Source organism: Dictyostelium discoideum (assembly GCF_000004695.1).
Source record: "Dictyostelium discoideum AX4 chromosome 6 chromosome, whole genome shotgun sequence".
NCBI lineage: Eukaryota > Evosea > Eumycetozoa > Dictyosteliales > Dictyosteliaceae > Dictyostelium > Dictyostelium discoideum.
In genome coordinates, this window is record NC_007092.3 from 462,242 (window position 1) to 482,241 (window position 20,000).

The 20,000-nt window shown below is 20.9% G+C and overlaps 9 protein-coding genes across 9 annotated transcripts in view; 5 read left to right on the plus strand and 4 right to left on the minus strand.

Annotated features, from left to right (window-relative positions):
• epnA (hypothetical protein) overlaps nt 1-145 on the plus strand; it is a gene marked incomplete at both ends in the record, with an annotated part of 2,541 nt that extends 2,396 nt beyond the window's left edge. The window contains one exon of the mRNA XM_630177.1: nt 1-145. This exon is cut by the window's left edge and continues 1,144 nt beyond it. Within this exon, the coding sequence (XP_635269.1) occupies nt 1-145 (145 nt within the window).
• A 338-nt stretch (nt 146-483) lies between these two features.
• Nucleotides 484-4,114, minus strand: tgrA4 (transmembrane protein; the record flags this gene model as incomplete). Its single annotated transcript, XM_630178.1, has 2 exons — nt 484-3,521; nt 4,036-4,114. The coding sequence occupies 2 exons, from the start codon at nt 4,112-4,114 to the stop codon at nt 484-486; spliced, it is 3,117 nt and encodes a 1,038-aa protein (XP_635270.1).
• Nucleotides 4,115-7,097: 2,983 nt separating this feature from the next.
• On the plus strand, nt 7,098-10,090 carry DDB_G0291516 (ankyrin repeat-containing protein; the record flags this gene model as incomplete). Its single annotated transcript, XM_630179.2, has 2 exons — nt 7,098-9,083; nt 9,179-10,090. 2 exons carry the CDS (start codon nt 7,098-7,100, stop codon nt 10,088-10,090), a joined length of 2,898 nt encoding a protein of 965 aa, XP_635271.2.
• Nucleotides 10,091-11,033: 943 nt separating this feature from the next.
• On the plus strand, nt 11,034-11,377 carry DDB_G0291518 (hypothetical protein; the record flags this gene model as incomplete). The annotated part of the gene is made up of 2 exons (XM_630180.1): nt 11,034-11,049; nt 11,154-11,377. The coding sequence occupies 2 exons, from the start codon at nt 11,034-11,036 to the stop codon at nt 11,375-11,377; spliced, it is 240 nt and encodes a 79-aa protein (XP_635272.1).
• A 346-nt stretch (nt 11,378-11,723) lies between these two features.
• Nucleotides 11,724-13,028, minus strand: DDB_G0291520 (hypothetical protein; the record flags this gene model as incomplete). The annotated part of the gene is made up of 1 exon (XM_630181.1): nt 11,724-13,028. One exon carries the CDS (start codon nt 13,026-13,028, stop codon nt 11,724-11,726), a length of 1,305 nt encoding a protein of 434 aa, XP_635273.1.
• Nucleotides 13,029-14,159: 1,131 nt separating this feature from the next.
• Nucleotides 14,160-14,758, plus strand: DDB_G0291638 (hypothetical protein; the record flags this gene model as incomplete). The annotated part of the gene is made up of 2 exons (XM_630182.1): nt 14,160-14,171; nt 14,489-14,758. The coding sequence occupies 2 exons, from the start codon at nt 14,160-14,162 to the stop codon at nt 14,756-14,758; spliced, it is 282 nt and encodes a 93-aa protein (XP_635274.1).
• Nucleotides 14,759-16,074: 1,316 nt separating this feature from the next.
• On the plus strand, nt 16,075-16,720 carry DDB_G0291522 (hypothetical protein; the record flags this gene model as incomplete). The annotated part of the gene is made up of 2 exons (XM_630183.1): nt 16,075-16,131; nt 16,250-16,720. The coding sequence occupies 2 exons, from the start codon at nt 16,075-16,077 to the stop codon at nt 16,718-16,720; spliced, it is 528 nt and encodes a 175-aa protein (XP_635275.1).
• Nucleotides 16,721-16,832: 112 nt separating this feature from the next.
• On the minus strand, nt 16,833-18,319 carry DDB_G0291524 (glycoside hydrolase family 27 protein; the record flags this gene model as incomplete). The annotated part of the gene is made up of 2 exons (XM_630184.1): nt 16,833-18,046; nt 18,133-18,319. 2 exons carry the CDS (start codon nt 18,317-18,319, stop codon nt 16,833-16,835), a joined length of 1,401 nt encoding a protein of 466 aa, XP_635276.1.
• A 650-nt stretch (nt 18,320-18,969) lies between these two features.
• rps14 (40S ribosomal protein S14) lies at nt 18,970-19,824 on the minus strand (the record flags this gene model as incomplete). The annotated part of the gene is made up of 3 exons (XM_630185.1): nt 18,970-19,299; nt 19,403-19,528; nt 19,822-19,824. 3 exons carry the CDS (start codon nt 19,822-19,824, stop codon nt 18,970-18,972), a joined length of 459 nt encoding a protein of 152 aa, XP_635277.1.
• Between the last annotated feature and the right edge of the window lie 176 nt (nt 19,825-20,000).

Sequence of the window (20,000 nt, forward strand, 5' to 3'; positions counted from 1 at the left end):
TCAAGGTGGTATGAATAATATGGGTGGTATGAATAATATGGGTGGTATGAATAGCATGAACGGTATGAATCAAGGTGGCATGGGATTCAATCAAAGTGGTGCGAATAGAAATACTAATAGCATGGGATCTGCTGGAAGATTTTGATCAATAGAAATATAAATTTTATAATAAAAAAAAAAAAAAAAAAAAAAAAAAAAAAAAAAGAAAAACAACAAGTACCGATAAGTAATATTTTTTGGAAAAAGAAAAAGAAAAAGAAAAAAAAAAAAAAATAAAAAAAAAAAAATAAAAATTTTAACAAGATATCTAAATAATTTACTGGATTATATTAAATTGATAGTTTTCTTTTTTTTTTTCTTTACAATTTTCCATTTTTTAATATTATTTTTATTTTTAAAAAGAAATTAATTTTAATTATTTATTTATTTATTATTTTTTAAAAAGATTATTGGGAAAGTGGTCCAGTAAAGAAAAAAAAGAAATTATGAAGAGCTTGATGGTCCATCTTGAGATGATGAATTGTCTGTTATTTTTTCAGTTTGATTTGGAGGTGGTGATGAATCTTCTGGTAACGTTTCAATTTGATTTGAAGGTGGTAATGAATCTTCTGTTAATTTTTCAATTTGGTTTGGAGGTGGTGAATCTTCTGGTAATGTTTCATTTTGATTTGGAGGAGGTGAATCTTTTGGTAAAGTTTCAATTTGATTTGGAGGTTGTGAATCTTTTGGTGAATGTAAATAATAGCTTGGAAATTGGTCATATTCACTTAGAGGAGGTGCTTGTTCTTTTAGTTCTCCTTCTACACTTTTTTCTTGTGGTATTTCATACTTTTTATAAGTTATTAAATTATCTAATTTTATGTCAGGAAAATTTTTCTCTGCATTATTTAATATTTCTCTCATATCATCTATACATTTTTGCTCTTTTCTATTTTTAAATTTATATATTTTTTCTTTTATAATATATTTCCAATAGACTACAGTACCATTTTTTCTATTAAAGTAAAGTATAATTTTAAAGGCAACTATAATTAATGCCAAACTACCGATTATTATAGTTGCTATAAAATATTTTTTATATTTTTCATACAAACTTCTACCATCAGTTTTACTTTCATCATTAATTTTATTTTTACTATTGTTGTTATTGTTGTTGTTTTTATCACTTTCGCTTGATTGATTTTTAACTTCAATAATTGAATTATCAAAATAAATATTTAAATTATTACCACCACTTTTACCATTAATTGTAATGTTAACATATTGTTGTTGTTGTTGTTGTTGTTGTTTGGTTTGATTAATATTAAAATTTGAAGGTTCTACAAAACATGAAATTGATGTTGAATTTATAAATGTAGAGTTTAAACATTTACTTTTACCAACTGTAATTAAATCTATTTCATTATAAAATTCATTACCAAAAATTGTAATAATTCCACCAATTGATGAATTTGATATAATTGTTGAGTTTAAAACTAATGGAGGATAATATGATATTGAAATGTTATAATTCTCATCTTTTCCATTAAATTTGATTTTACAAAGTTGATCGAATGGACCTTCTAATTCAATATCACAAGAGATAGATGTATAGTTTATAAATGAACAGTTATAATCTTCTTTGTTTGAAAAGCAATATACAGATGTATTATCAATTGTATTTTCATTAAAATTTTCACCATTAATTAATAATTTACCACCAGTGGAGTTGAAAACAAGGGATTGGTTTACAGATTTAAGCGATGGAGTTATATCAACTTTAAAATATGGAGAAGTTTCATCACAAACAATAAGATATATATCACTTGAAATATACTCTGGTTTCATCGGGAATGAAAATGAATCACTTTTAAAAATAATTGGATTTTTTGGAATATTATCAATTATTATCATATTTGAAAATTGTATTTTAATTTTACCATTTTTAAATAAATCTAAATAGTTTGTAAAATTACCAAGACATTTAATCATTTGATTTGAAACAATTGAACAACTTGATATTTTTGGTAATTCATAATAAACTTCAGTACGGGTTAGTTGGTCCCCAATTGAAATTGTAATTTCATTTCTACCACAACTTTTTGGAATTTCAAAAGAGTATGTATGAGTGGAATATTCATTTGAATTTTTATAATCAGTTGATTTAATTGAACTATTATCTCGAAAAGTCATAATTGGTGTTGCATTAAAATTATTTGGGTTTATATTAAAAAGTGTAAAGTTTACAGTTTGACCATTTACTGAAGGTGAAGATGGAACACTTTTTACAAAAAATGATGAATCAATTTCAATAGTATTTGATTTTGTACCGTTGACAATTATATATAACTTTGATTTTTTAATTTGAAGAATTGGCCTAAATGAAAGAGTTGTTTCTTTTTCATTTATATTAATTGTTATATTGGGTTGTAATACATTGTCAATATTAATTTGAGTTATTTGTGAATAACCAAAACAATGGCCAACTAATTTAACTTCACCTTGAGGAAGTATAAAATCTGATATGATTGGAGTATCGAATGAGAATAATAAATTATTTTCATTAAAAATACCATTTATTGAGATATTAACTGGTAAATCTACCAATTTAACTTTATCAACATTTGGAACTGATTCTAAATCACATAGAATTTCATTTTTTGATGAGATTACATTTTTACAATCATATTGACCAATTTTAACAATGATTGTTGAATTATTTACTTGTGATGATAATCTTTCACCAATTATTGTAATTGAACCACCTTTTAATTTTGGAACACTATTTATTTTTAATGGCATTGGTTTGTAATCTAATTTGAATTTGTTTGATTCAAGTCCACCAGAGACAATATTCACAATGATGGATTTTGAATGTTCTTGGCTGTAAATAATTTCAAATTGTTCATGATCAATTGATTTTATTTTTGATTTATCAATTTGAACACCATCTAAATAAACTTGAATTGACTCGGAACTATTACAAAAATTATGACCAAGTGATATAAAAGATGAGCTTTCAATAGAGATATTATCAATTACTGGATTAGAATGATTAAAGCTATATTTATAACCGTTTGGCCACTGAATTATTCTCGTACCACAACCACCTTGATAATCGAGTAATAAATTTGTAGCATCTATTGAGTCACCAAAAGGATTACCTATTATAGCCAATCCAGTATTAGGAAGAATTGTATAGAAGTATAAGCCAATTGCCAAATAATAGCCTTTAAAAATAACTGGGCCACCTTTGGTAGATGGTTTAAAGTCACCTTCAATAATTGGGTTTGGATAATGTTTTGGATAAAAATAATGATTGCAATCTAATTCACCATTATTATCAGATACACATGCCATCACTTGACCATGTAAATTTTTAGCAATATCAATTGACATTCCAGCAGCGCATGTTCTTGTTGTGCTATTATTTTTACATTCAAAAACCAATTCATAGTTCAAACTTTGAAAATTCCATTTTGAATAATATGTACTATCAATATCATATGTATATTCCAATGATTGTTTTGTAATTTTAAAATCTGAAATTAAAATAAAATTATTAGAAAAAATTAGTGTTGGAGATATCGATACAACAAAAAAAACACAATGTATCTACAAAATGATTTATCCTATTTAGTTTTTTATCGACTCAATTTTTAAAAACAAATAAAATGAGGTAGTTATTAATTTTAAATTATTTTGTTAAAAAAATGCAATTCTTTTTTTTTCACAAAAACGTTTGACAATTTTTTTTTTTTTATAATTTATTTTAAAAAATAAGAATGGATATAAAAAAAAAAACTTTTTATTCAAAGTTGAAAAAGGAAAAGCACTAAAAAAAAATATTGGTTGGGATGAAAATTTGGAAAATTATATATATATTAACACAATTAACCAAAAATAAAAGAAATAGTAAATATTGGAATTTAACAAACAAACAATGACATCCCAATTAATTAGATAAAGTATAAATAGATAATTAAAAAAAAAGATTTTATAGTTATGAACTTTAAAAAGAATTTTTAAAATTATTTTTATATATTAAATATTTACCCTTGAAAACTGGTTCAATTAAAACTCCGAGTGTAACAGAAACTAAATATAATATAAAAAATAATATAATAATTTTCATTTTTGATTTTTTTTAATATTAAAATTTTTTTTTTTTGAGAATGTGTTTATTAATTTATTATTAATGTTTATGATTTAAAATAAAAAACAAAAAATATAAATAACAATTAAAAAAATATATTTAAAATAATAATGTAAAGCTTCAATAATAAAAAAAATATAAATTTTTTGTGTTATTATTAGAAATAAATAAAAAAAAATAATAATTAAAAAAAAAAAATAATAATAATAAGCTAATGCTTCAATATTGAATTAAAAAATAATCACATTATTTATTGAAAAATGTTTTTCAACACACTCACACATCCCACTAATTTATCAGTTTTGATGTATGATTTTCAATATTTCTCATCATGTTTATTAAACGCTGTGTTAAGTTTACCACACTCACCACTCGATGTTTCTTTCATCATATTGAAATACTATTTATTCACATTAACTTTTTTTTTTAATTAAATGAATATTATTTTTTTTTTTCACCCACTGCCATAAAAAAACAAAAAAATATTAAAAAAATAAATAATAATATAATAAAAGAAAAAAAAAAAATATTTTTAAAAAATAATTATTAAAAACAAGTACAAAATTTATTATATTTTAAACACAAATCCACTCAAAATAATCATTTTTATACATACTCAATCATTGTTTTTGGTGGGAATGTGATTTTTATTTTAGATCAAAAATAATAGATTAATCTAAATAATTAAAATTGTTGAGAATAAAATTATAAATAAAATAAAATTTATATTGTTCTTTTTGGATTCATTTTTGATTTCATTATTGGTTTGTTTATCATCAATAGTATTTTTATTTGAATTACCAGAATAAATAATTAAATTATTACCACCACTTTTACAATTAATTGTAATGTTAACATATTGTTGTTTGGTTTGATTAATATTAAATTTTGATAGAATTGATTGTTTTATTTTTTAATAAATGAATTAAATCTTGATAAATTATCTTGTTTTTTTTTTTAATTTATAATTCATTCACATTCAACCAAATTAATTTTTTTCTTTTTTAGAATCTATTTTTTATATAAAATATATTCACCCATTGTTGTTCTTCAAAATAAAAAATAATTACAAAAAATGAATGATAAATAATTAAATTCTAAAAATAAATTTTTTGATTTAAAAAATAAAAAAAAAATTCAAAAAACAGAATGATCACATTCATTTTTTTTAATTTTTATATCATTTTGTGTATTTTTGTGTGCTCTATTTATCTATACTAAATCCATATTAAGAATTAATAAATTTAAATTATTGTTTGACTTTTTCATTTTTTTTTTTTTTTTTTTTTTTTTTTTTTTTTTTTTTTTTTTTTGTGCCGATATCTATTTAATATAAAATAAAAATATTAATTTTTTTAATTAATTTTTTCTTTTATTTCTTTAATTTAAGGATAAACCAAGATTTTATTTGGAAAAAAATAATAATGGAATCAAAACTTTAAAAAAAATCTTATATTTAAATAACTTATATATTTATTTTTTTTTTTCATATTATTAATAATAAAAAATATTTTAGAAAATAATTATGTTAATAGAATAATAAAAACATCCTAAATGATCGAAAAAAAAAAAAAAAATTTCAGAAAAAAAAAACCAAAAAAAAAATAAAAAAATAAAAAAAAAAATAAAAAAATAAACCAAAATAAATCAATTTAACCAAAAACAAGCCCTGTTTTTTTTTAACACACAATTTATTTAATACCCATACAATACCTACATTAATTTCATGTGAATATCAATATTCTAATTACTATTCATTTTTTTTTTTTTTTTTGTGTCTATTTCCACCCATTCCTTTCTGTTTTTCATGATATAAAAACAATTCAATATTTGAATTAATGTGTGTGTGGGTTTACCATTATTCACACTTATAAGATTAAAATGAGATATACATTTTCAATATTTACAATCAACAAAGGTAATTTTTTTTTTTTTGTTCAATTAATATTAATTTTTTTTTTATTTTTTTTTTTTTTTTGTAATTTAACTACAATACCATATAAGAGTATAATTTGTTGGGCTGTGCGAAAAGTGGGGGCATAGAAATACTTTTTACCCATACTCCACATTAATTTATATTGATTAGGGTATTCAAATTTGAAAAAAAAAATTGAACTCACCATTTTTTCCTTTTTAATCATTGTATTTTTAGTTTTTTAAAGTATAGTGTATTTTGTTAGCAAAAAATGAATAAAAACATGAAAATTATAATTTGTAAACCCTTTTTATTGTTCATTTCATCAAACATCTTTTTTTAATAGAATAATACAATAATCACATCATTCATTCGATATACCAATAATATAAAAAATTAAAAAAAAAAATAATAATAATAATAATAATAATAATAATAATAATATTTAAATAAATAAAAAAAAAATATAAATAAAAAAAAATTAAAAAAATAATTAATAAACAAAAAAAAAAAATAATTAAAAAACAAAAAAAAAAATTAATTAAAGCCAAAAAAAAAAAAAAAACATAAATAAATTCTATTCATTAAAAAAAAAAATAATAATTGTAAATACAATAATAGTTTTAAATAAATTTGTTTATTCAAATATTCTAGTTATTTTTTTATCTATTCTTTTTTGTAAATAACCATTCTTTTAAAAATAAAATAATATAATATAATATAATATAATATAATATAATATAATATAATATAAAATAAAATAAAATAAAATAAAATAAATATATATAATAAATATATATAAATAAATAACTAAAGACTTAAATAGATAAAATAAAAATAAAAATAAAAATAAAATAAAATATAATAAAATAAATAAATAAATAAATAAATAAATAAATAAATAATATTTGTTTTAATTAATAATAATTTTTTTATATAAATACTTCAAAAAAAACAAAATAAAATAAAAGGTAAGAAGAACAAATTTTTTCATTTTTAAACAACAATTAACAAAATATTAATTATTATTTTTTTATTACAGTTCAAATGGATTTTAAGGAAAATTCTATTTATATAAACGTGATGGATAAAATTTACGCTAGAGAAAAGGAGGTGCTTTCTCAAAACCAAGATTTTCAAGAGAATAACTTGAGTAGAATATCTCTTATATTGAACTATGAAGATTTTTCCCTTAAATTTGATGAGAGTCTCCATGGCTATTCATTTGGATACGTAACTAATCCTTTTGGCTTGAAACTCCACTCACCATTTACTGAAACTGTCCGCTTTGATGGTGCTGAAAAATATATATACATGAAGAGAATTCTTGGTGTGCCAAGTAATGAGACTCAACTTTGTAACTATCAACATCAAAATTTTGAAGAAAAAGATTCACAAAAAGAACTACTCCCATCTCCACAACAACTTACACCACCAACATCACTTCCATCACTTCCATTACTTCCATTACCCCAAGCACCAGAACAAAATGAAGAACAACAACTTACACAACCTCCATCACCTCCATCAATTCCACCACCTCCACCTCAAAAAAAACAAATACAAATCTTTATAACTCCATCAGGAATTGTTTCTCAAAAAATACAAAATTTTTTTAGAGATACTCAAATTAAATCAACTGATCCTGTAAATTGTTCTTTAGATCATTCGATAAAAAAAAACTATAGTTTGGAGGAAATTTACGAAAATAACAAAAATTATATGGATAAAAACAATAATTTTTTACACTTTTTATTTACATTTATTGATAAAATTACAATCAAAGACTTGGATCATTTTGAAAAGGAAATTAATAGAGTCCATAATATCAAAAAATTAATCAACCAACAAAATATGAAAGGTGAAACTCCGCTTCACTCATTAATTATTAATAATTCCGAAAGCTGTTTGAAGAAACTTGTAATAGCTAAAATTAATCATATGGGTATTTTCGATTATTCAAAATGTGACAATTTGAATAAAAACCTCCTTGCGCATGCAATTGAAAAGGGAGATATTGATGTTATTCGATTGGTTTTAATTGGTGGTTGTCCTTTAAAAATGTCACCAAGATCGAAATTATTTAAAAAAAACTTCAAAATATATAGACAACAAATATATAGAGTATTTGAAATTAAAGAATTTTTAACAAAAATTGGTTTTAATCAATACATTCCAATGTTTCTTGAATTCGAATTCAAAAACATTAATATAAACTATCTAATTGAATCTTTTAAATTTAAATTAAATATAAATGAAGATGAAATCTTACTATGGAAATTATTAACTGAACCTTACAAAAACTTGGACTTTAAGTCCTTTTGTAGTGAATATCAAATAAAACATCAAAATGATTTAATATCTGAAACAATGGCTAATCATTTCATAAATGTATGCCAACTCAATCCACATTTTGGCTACATCGATTTCCATACACAAATTGGCTCTGCAGGTAATGCATCAGTTTTCGAAGGCACATATAAAGGAATACCTATTGCATGCAAAGAAATGCCAGTAAGTGGTACATATGAACAAAGTGTAGACTCGATTAAAGAAATTGCTGCAGTGGGTCAAATAAAAAAATTAGGTTGTGCAACTGTTGTTGAAACTATTGGTGTCTTGAAATATAATCAAAAATTATTTTTGGTAATGGTGAAAGAAAAATGTAACCTATTATCATTTTTATGCAACAAGTCTGAAATTTTAAAAATGCAAAGAGAGGGCATTTGGACCTCAATTTTTAAAATATCAAAGGATATCCTCAAAGGATTGGTTTCGTTAAGAGAAGCCGGCATGTACCACAGGGACTTTAAGACAGCCAATTTTTTGGTGTCTAATACTGGTAAGATCCTTATTAGTGATTTTGGCACTAGTAGGGATGAAAATGAAAAGCGTCTCAATACATTTGCAAAGACCATTGGTACAATGTGGTACAGATGTCCAAGATTGGGAGATTGTAGTGAAGATGAAAAAACTTTAACCCATTATAATGAAAAGAGTGAAATTTACTCACTAGGAATAATTTTATGGGAGGTATGTTTATATAAATATTATTAATTTTTTCATTCTCAGAATATTAATATTATTATTTTTTTTTTTTTTTTTTTTTTTTTTTTTAAAAAAAAAAGTTGGTTTGTGTTGCAATGACAGGAACCTACATTTCACCAAAGATACCATTATTTCAAAATGAAGTTGATTTTTTAATTTGGATTCACAAAGATTACAGATTTTCATTTCCAGTTGGAACACCACAATCATTTGTAAAATTAATTACTAGAATGTGTTTACCATTTAGAGACAGAAGACCAACGGTCCGTCAAGTACTTGATAATGTTAAAGCTATTAAAAAAGAATTTCTTTCAAATAGAGGTATTGAAGGTGAACAAACTTATAGTGGTCTTGAATGTTGGAGAGAATTTAACTTTTCAAAACAAAATGTAACTAGAATTTCAATTTCAAATTTACACAATACAGAATATAAAGTAGTTAATAAATATGATTATGCAAGTTACAATAATAAAAACTCATTATTAATGAAACGATATTTGGATAATTCCAACTTTGTGGTAGAACTCATCAATCCAAATGGTTTATTTAGGTTCAAGTCTTTTTTCGAAAAAGAGAAACTACTATATTTAAAATTAAAATCAACATATAAAGATGAATATTATTTTGATATGAGTCAATTCTTAACAACGATCATTCAAATACATCAAATAACTGTAATATATTATAAAATGTTACAAAAATATAGAGAGCTTCGTTTGTTAAGAAATAATAATAATATTAATAAAAATAAAAATAATAATAATAATAATAATAATAATAATAATAATAATAATAATATTAATAATAATAATACTTTTAACAATTCTACCAATAATAATAGTAATGATAATATAAATATACCATATGATTTTAATAATAATAATAACAACAATAACAATAGTTGCAATAATAGTAAAAAATTTAAATCAATATCAGAATCAACATCTGCATTAGGATTAGAAGCATCATCATCATCATCGTCATCATCGTAATCGTCATCATCACCATCATCACCATCACCAAAATCTTAGGCATCAATCTATCATCACCAATGATTTAAAAATCTTTTTTAAAGTAAAATAAATTTAATTTTTGTAAATCATCTTATCAACTGTCCGAATAGTTGATCATTCTAAAAAATAAATAAATAAATCATATAAATAAATTAAAATTAATACAAATATAAAATAAATAAACTAAAAACCAAATAAATAATAATAGTTTTATTAATAAAAAATTAATTGTAAAAATTAATAATTAATTTTTTTTTTTTTTTTTTTTTTATTATTGTTATTTATTGTTTTTTCAAAAAAAAAAAAAGAATAAATATTTAAATTGGTACTATAATTGTGTTTTAGAATTTGATAAATCTTGAAATCTTTTTTTTTTTTTTTTTAAAAAAAATCATATTTTATTCTTTTTATTTTTTTAATTATTATTACTAAAATAAATATGATGTTGGTTTATATTTTTTGAAATCAGTTGGTTTTAATAAATTGGCATCCAATGGATTATTTTCATTATTGAATTATTAAAATTATTAAAAAAAATAATAATTTACCGCCAATACATATTAAACAATTGGTTGTTTGATATTTATTATTATTGAATATGTTTTCTATCCGCGTGTAAATTTTAGGTCAACATGTTAGTTATTTTTTTTTTTTTTTTTTTTTTTATCTTGCTTATTTGTTAATATATATATATTAACTTCAACCAACCAATATAAAAATATTTAAATTTTAATAATGATCAAAAATTAAATCGTCATCTTTCTTTTATTTTTCCCAAAAAAAAAAAAAAAAAAAAAAAAATAATTAAAAAATAATAAAAAAAAAAATCATGAAAAAATAAGGAAAATATAAAAGACAAAAAAAAAATAAAAAAAAAATATTTTTAATTGTTTATCAACCAACAAAATAAATTTAAATAATCATGTATGTAAATAAAAGTATGTATTTAATTAAATAAATAAATAAAAAAAAAAAAAAAAAAAAAGATTACAAAAACAAATTAATTAATTTTTTTTTTTTTTTTTTTTTTTAATTAAAAAAGGAACAAATGAACAACAAATTGATAATAAAAAAGTAGTTGCATTGTTATTTATTGCATTTGTAATTGCAAATAGCTCTCAAGTAATGGATACTGAAACTTTGAAAAATATCCATAAACAAATAAAGGTTGAAAAAAATCAAAAATCAAGAAGCGAAATTAAAAATTCAAAAAAACAAATATTCTTCAACAGTAGAGTCCAATGCAATAAAAAAAATAACATTTAAATATTAAATAGTTTTGGAACTTCATTTAAAAAAATAAAAAATATAAAAAATAAAAAAAATCTGTACATTTAAAAAACAAATAAAAAACAAAAATAATTAAATAAAAATAAAAAATTAAATATGTAATAAAAAAATAAAAAAATAAAAAAATAAAAATTATAATAAAACTCTTTTAAATTTATTTTTGGAAAGATAAAAAAAAAACAATAGTATTTTATTTATTTATTTTTTTATTTATTTTGATATTATTATTTATTATATGTAATAAATTTTTAAGGTTTGATTAAAAAAAAAAAAAAAATAATAATAATAATAATAATTATAAAATTATAAATGAATAATAAAATTATTTCTTTTTTAATAAATATTGATTTGAAATTGCTTTAAAAGATACAACAGATTGATTAACAGATCCAATAGTTGAAGTTGATTTAAAGACTAAACCTTCACGTAGAATTTTTGGTTTTGATTCTTTTAAAATTGAGAAACCATTTGCCATATCCAAGATATCTGATAAAGTTTTACCTTTGAGTGAGAAACTATTTGAGATTACAGGAGCCATATGATCAGATGGTGTTAATTTTAAAGAATTTAAAATTTCAATACGTTCATCATGAGTGGCATAACGTTGTGAATCGATTAAAAAGATATCAAAGATTTTAAAATAGTTTTTACGAAGTTGATAAATGTTACCTTGAATTTTAGGTCCCAAAATCTCACCTTGTAAAGCAATATTCAAATCAATAGTGGAAAGTCTATTAAGAAGATCCAAATCCTCAATGACAGCTTGGTGGATATCCGAGCCTTGGAAATCCTCAATTAGGAAATTCCTTGAACAGACACCACTCTCTTTACCTTTTTTAAAGACGGTGATTGAAGAACCCTCCAATTTCTCTGTAACCTCCCATAGCAAATCTTGATGAAGATCGAAATAATGTGGAACACTTTGAATACGAGTTTGGTCGGTTCTCTTTATAAAAGATGGAAATGTGTAAGCTTTCCTATTGGACCCATTAACATTTCTTGGTATTTGGACATACTCTGTAATCTTTTTAATGCCAATGAAATCTGTTAAATTTCTACCCATTTCAATTGGAATCTTCTCGTTTGAATCTTCATCTAATAAATGAACGATGGTTTCATTATTATTATCCTCCTCTTCTTTATAAACTGCTTTGATTTTCTTATGTGGATGATTGATCAACTCTTTAATTGGTATGCAATAACCTTGAGAGATTTCACCACGTAATTTAATGGTTTTAATTTTAAATCCTCTTGAATCCATTTTATCATCAATAAAATACTGCCATGGTGGTAATATTGAATCGATCTCACAATAAACTACTGGATCGCCAACTTTATATAATCCTTTCTTAACAACAACTCTCCATCCTAATACTGTTGCAATCTCAATAACATCAGCTCCAACAATTGCCTCCAATTTTAATATTCTTTCAAAATATGCCAATGATCTACCTGACTCATTATCTAAATCTCTACCTTCTTCAATATCATTTTCGTTAATAATAATTTCTTTTTTTTCATTTATAATAATAACCTCTTGATTATTTGTTGTTGTTGTATTTGTTGTTGTTGTTGTTGTATCTGTAATTTCAACTAATTTTAATGTTTCTTCAATATTTTCCATCATTTCTTTTTTTTTTTATTTTTTTAATTTATGTGAATTAAATAAATATCTGAATAAATTAAAAAAATGAAAAAAGTTTAAAAATTAATTTTATGTAAAAAAAAAAAAAAAAAAAAAAAAAAAAAAAAGTTTTTTTTAGGAAAAAATAAAGAATTTTAAAAAATGTTGGAAAAAATTAAAAAACCAATTTCAGTTAACTTTATTTAAAAAATGTTATCGAAAATGAGAAATAAAAAAAAAATGAAAAATGAAAGAAACTAAAATAAACAATTCTAAATATTCTATAATTACCTTTAAACTTGGTATTAAAATTAGCTATTTTCACCAATTTTATTTGATTTTCATTTTTTTTTTTTTTTTTTTAAAAAAATATTCGAACCATCATCATCATCAAACCCATATCAAATTCATTTTAATATTCTCTACACTTAGCTTTTTTAATTTTTTTTTTTTTATTTTTTTTTATTATCTATTCCATTGATAATATCTTAACAAAAAAAAAAAAATATAAAAAAATAAAAATAAAATCTAAAATAAAAAAAATGATAATTATAATGAGTGAAATCTGGGTATATTTGACTTTTGGAAAATAAAAAAAAAAAAATAAAAAAATAATGAAAAAAAAAAATAAAGATAAAATCTAAAAAAAAAAACAAAAAAATAAAAAGAAAGATAAAATAAAGATAGAATCTAAAAAAAAAAAAAAACAAAAAAATAAAAAAAAAATCTGAAAAACAAAACAAAAAATTAAATAAAAAAAAGATCTGTGTTTGGTAATTTACAAATTATTTATTAACCAAAGATTTTAATAAATTTGAAAAAAAAAAATAATAAATAAAAAAATAATAATTTTAATAATAAAAAAAAAAAAAATTGATTTGCAAATGATATTTCAATTTTTTTTTTTTTTTTTTTTTTTTTTTTTTTTGATTTTGATTTTTATTTTTTGGGGGATATAATTAGAAAAAATATGACCCCCAATTTTGTTTTACAAAAATGGGGTATTGCCCTAAAACAATTATTCAAAAAAAAAAAAAAAAAAAAAAAAAAAAAAACCCATATATGATCATTATACAGTATTTATCATCATTGGAAAAAATATAAAAAAGAAATAAATTTTAAAATAAAATAAAAATGGAAACAAATGTAAATATTCATACATCTGGCATTTTTTTATTTATTTATAAAAGTTTTTGAATTAAATAATTATTATAATATTTATAAATTACTAATATATTTATTATTATTATTATAATTTTTTATTTTTATTTTTTTTTGTTTATATATTTTTATCTTTTATAATAAAAATAATAAAATTATATAAATATATATATAAAAAAATATAAATATATAATAATTTTATTTTTGTTTTATTTTTTTATCTATAATAATAAAAATAATAAAATTTATAATTATATAATTTTTTTTTTTTTTTTTTTTTTTTTCTATATTTTTATTTAAAGAAAGATTATTATAATGATTATATTAGTGAAGAAGAATTTTACCAATTTTTAAATAAAAAATTAACAAAATATGATGAAATTGAATTCCATAAAAAAAGATTGGGTTTCCTTCCAAAAAAAAACAATGATGAAAAAGATGACATAACAAAAATTTACAACTTTATTGTGGTTTTAATTTCTATTTATGCATTTCAAAAAATTGAATTGAATTATCTTATTATTGTCATTTTTACTGCAATAGTAGTTTCATTCAAAAGTGTAAAAAAATAAAATAAAATTTTAAAATCAAGTCAATTTACAAAAAAAAAAAAAAATAAAATAAAATAATAAAAATAATAAAAAAAATAAGACTAAACAAAATTTTGTGCACAAACACAAACACACACTAAAAACTATTGGTAAATGAAAAAATAATTATTTAAATTCCCTCAATTCATATTCGGGCATAAAAATCTAAATATATCCCCAAAAAATCATATTATTTTTATTTATTAATTAATTTCTAAAAAAATAATTTTTTTAATTTTTTAATTAAATTTTTTAATTTGCCCAATGATGTTTAGAAAATAAAAAAATATATTTAAAAAATCAAAAAAAACTATAAAAAATTAAAAAAAATTATGTGGAAAAAAAAAAAAATAAAAAATAAAAAAAATAATTTTAATGCTTTACGATCACTAATATTATTATAAATTTGGATATTTTATTACTAATTAGTCTTTGGGTTTGGATAAAAAAAGAATAATTTTGTGCGTGATAGTGTGTGGGTGTGGGTGTGGTATTATTATAAAAAGTAAGGGTCAATATATATATAGATCTTTTTTTTTTTTTTTTTTTTTTTTTTTTTTTTCAAACCCACACCCCACTTAACCACAAATCTTTTCCAATATAAAAATAGTTAATAACACTCCCCTCAGATTTTTTGTTTTTTTATTATTATTATTATTATTATTATTATTATTATTATTATTATTATTATTATTATTATTATTATTATTATTGTTATTATTTTATTTTAGAATAAATAGAATATGAACTATTAATGCTATTATGATAGTATTGGCTGTTAATAATTTTTTTTGATAAAAAAAAAAATAATATAAAAATAAAAAAAAAAAAAAAAAAAAAAAACCATTTTTTAAAAAATTAACCCCCACTAGTTTTTTGCTAGTTTAAAACCAGATACAAAAACTGCAACTTTACTAATTGATTAACGTTGCAATAGATATTCAAGATAAAAAACAAAACAAAATTGTTGTTATTATTGATATCATTATCATTATTATTGTTATTTATCTCCCTAAAAAAAAAAATAATAATAAATTTTTTTATAAAAAAAGAATCTTGGTTTTTTTTTTTTTTTTTTGTTTTTTTTTTTTTTTGTTTATTTTTTTTTTTTAACAAATTTTAAATAATTATTTAAATATTTTGTTTATTTGTTTCCAAAAATTAAAAATAAAAAATTAAATAATAAAATTAACAAAATAAATATTTTTTAATTTTTATTATTTTTTATTTTTTTTAAAAATAATTTTAAAATTAAAAATAAAAAATAAATATTTAAAAATACACTTGTTTATAATAAAATGTGCAACTCTATAATTTTAGAAAATAAAATATTTGATTCACAATGGGATAATAAAGTAAATTATTATTTTTAAAAAAAAAAAAAAAAAATTATTTCCAAAACAAATCGATTAACGAATTAAATTATTTTTTTTATTTATTTATTTTCTTATTTTTTTTATTTATAAATTTTAGAATCATACATTATTTGAAAATTTAATGCCAAGAGACAATAACAATTTAATTGAAAATTCAAATTACGACAATAATAATATTAATAATAATAATAATAATAACAATACCGACAACGATAACGACAACAACAACGATAATGAACCTTTTTATAATTCAAATATTCCAAATGAAATGCAAATAAATAAATATAGTAGATTTGGATTTAAACCATCTCAACCAATTTCAAAAAAAAATGAAAATCAAATTGAATTTAATAATATTTTATCATTTTCAATTAAATCATTTTTATTATTAATATTATATATTTTATTCTTTAATTACCAATTATATTCAAAATATTTTATAATACTATTATCTTTAAATTTAATAATAACATTAATTTCAATTAAATCAATTTTTAAATATAAAAATTTAAAAAAATTAAAAAATATATTAATATATAAAATTCAATCAAAAATTATAATATTATAATAATAAATTTAAAAAAAAATTAAAAAAATAAAAAAATAAAAAACAAATAATAATAAAATTAAAAATGTATAATTTTTTTTTTTAAAAATATAAAATCATTTATTTATTTATTTTATTTATTTAAAAAATATTTTTTATATTTTAATGGTAAATGAATTGAATTATTATTATTATTATTATTATTATTATTATTATTATTATTATTATTATTATTATTATTATTATTATTATTAATTTTTGGAGATAATTTAATTAAAACAGTACCATGTGGTTGAACTGAAGCAGTGAATGTATCAGAGAATGTACCATTATCAGTATGAGACCAAAGATCACGAATGTTATAATTTTGATGATTTGTTAAATTTAACATCTCACTTGTGATGCTAATATCAGAATTAGTATCACCTCTATTAAATAAAGCAATTGCATAAGAATTATTAATCAAAGTTCTTTGATAAACTTCTAACTTTTGATTTTTATATACACGATTACCTTGAATTCCTAATGGATCTTGGTTAACTTGAATTACCTCCTCATTGATTAAAATCTCCAATGCTTCTTTACTCATTGATATTATATCATTACCTGCTATTAAGGGTGCTGCTATAATTGACCATAATGAAAACATGCTTTTATATTCAACTGCATTCTCCAACCCATTGCCAATCTCCAACATATCAGGATCGTTAAATGAGCCAGGTGCTGCGAATTGAGATCTCTTGGGAACGGAATCCTCCATTTCGTCCAGTATCTGCGTCCACTCGGTGAAATTATCAGTAATGTCTTGAAACTCTCTCCAAAGGTTGCAAATCCCTTCAATGTAGTCGAATGGCATTGTTATATTCTGCACATATGCATACGTGGGCCAACTACAACTATACACCATGGGTCTGCCTGTGTTTTGTAAATACTGTCCCAGATCTGTGTATGCCTTTTTCATATCTGACACTTGCATATTGCAGCCATCCATTTTCACAAAATCAACACCCCATTCTGCAAATTGTTTCGCATCTTGTTCTAAATAATTCTCACTTCCAGGATAGCCTTGACAAGTTTCACTACCAATGTCACCATAAATTCCAAATTTCAATCCTAATGAATGAATATAATCTGATAAATACTTTATACCATGTGGGAATCTAATTGGGTCAGCTCTTAAATTACCATTCTCATCTCTAGTTTTTGCCATCCAACAATCATCTAAATTTACATATTCATATCCAACTTTTGACATACCATTTGTTGACATTGCATATGCAGTATCCATCATCATTGTTTCATTAATTAAATTAGTTTTACAACCATCAAAATTCCAATAATTAAATCCTAAAATAAAAAAAAATAAAAATAAAAATAAAAAAAAATTAATAAGAGAAGAAAACAAAAATAAAAATAATAATAATTTTACTAACCCATTGGTGGTGTTAATGCTAAACCATTTGATAATTTATATCCATTTTTTATTTTTTGTTGTTGTTGTTGTTGTTGTTGTTGTTGTTGTTGTTGTTTTTGTTTTTGATTTTGATTTTGATTATTAATAATATCTGAATTGGATTTATTTAAAAATATAAATAATAAAAGAATAATTAACAATTTCATCTCTTATCTATTACCTATTTAATTTAAATGAATAAAAAAAAAAAAAAATAATAGAAAAAAAAAAGTTAATTTTTAATTTTAATTTTTTTATTTTTTTTTTTTTTTATTTTTGGTGTGTGGGAAAGTGTTTATTTTATTTTATATCAAACTGATAAAAATAATAAAAAAATAAATAAATAAAAATAAAAAATTGAAATTTCACACTTAGATTATTTAAAAAATATCATTGGTCAAAACTAAAAATATATATAATTTTTTTTTTTGGTGGTTACATCTTAACTGAAACTTTTTAAAAATGGTAGTAAAAAAAAATGATAGTTATACAATACGCACACAAAAAAATTAAAAAAAATAATAAATAATAAATTGTATATACACCATACAAACATTACCCCCAACCCCCAAAAAATTATAAAGTAGAAATTTCAATTGGTTGTTGTGTGTGGGATGTTAGTTTTATTATTATATTTTTTTTTTTTTTTTTTTTTTATTTTCTTTTCTATTTTTTTTTTAAAAAATTTGAATCAATACCTATTTTATTAGAGTTGTTGTTGTATTAAAACAAATTGTTTTTTTTTTGGTTTTTTTTAAAATTAAAAAGGTTGTAGTATTATTATTAAAAAAGCACTTGAATGATGAGATCCAAATGTTTATAAACGTCTACCACGATGACCGCTCTTTCTTCTGGTTGAATCAGTTGGAATTGGGGTAACATCTTCAATACGACCAATTCTCATACCTGAACGAGCTAAAGCTCTGAGGGCAGATTGAGCACCTGGACCTGGGGTCTTTGAACCATTACCACCGGTAGCTCTTAATTTAATATGGAGAGCAGTGACACCGAGTTCTTTACAACGGAGGGCGACATCTTGAGCGGCCATGGTGGCAGCGTATGGTGAAGATTCATCACGATCGGTTTTAACTTTCATACCACCAGTAACACGAACAATGGTTTCTTTTGAGGATAAATCAGTGACGTGCTAATTAATAGTAATAATAATAATAATAATAAAATAATAATAATAAACATGTTAAAAATTGTTTTCTTTTTGGTTTGGGTTTTTTGTATTAATTTATACATACGACAAAGGTATCATTGAATGAGGCGAAGATATGGGCAACACCAAAGACTAATTCACTTGGACCACATGGGATTTTGGCTGATAAAGCTTCAACAACTTTTGGGGCTTTGACTTCTTTCTTTCCGCTCTATTATTTTGTAATGAAAATATATATATGTTAATATCAAATATTGACATTGGTTCTGAATATGTCAAAGTTTTTGCATAGTGAATCCTCTATATTTTCATATGATATATATAATCTCTATTCTGTTTTTATCCACCCTATAATTAAAGTTCAATCTATGTTCAATCTTTAATAATCTTTCATTATTCATTGATAATCTTTAATAATCTATCTAAACTTTCATAAATATAATCAATTGAAACACCTATAGGGGGTAATATAATGAGTGAGTGGGTGAGATAGCACTAACGTACCATTTTGAAAATTATCTGTGTATATCAAAAAGGATTTGATGAAATAAAAAGAAAAAAAATTTCACGGGTCAGGCGAGGAAATTTTTCGAATTTTTTTTTTTTTTTTTTTATTTTTTTTATTTTTTTTTTTTTCTCGTTATGTTTTCAAAAAAAAAAAAAAAAATAAAAAAAAAAAATAA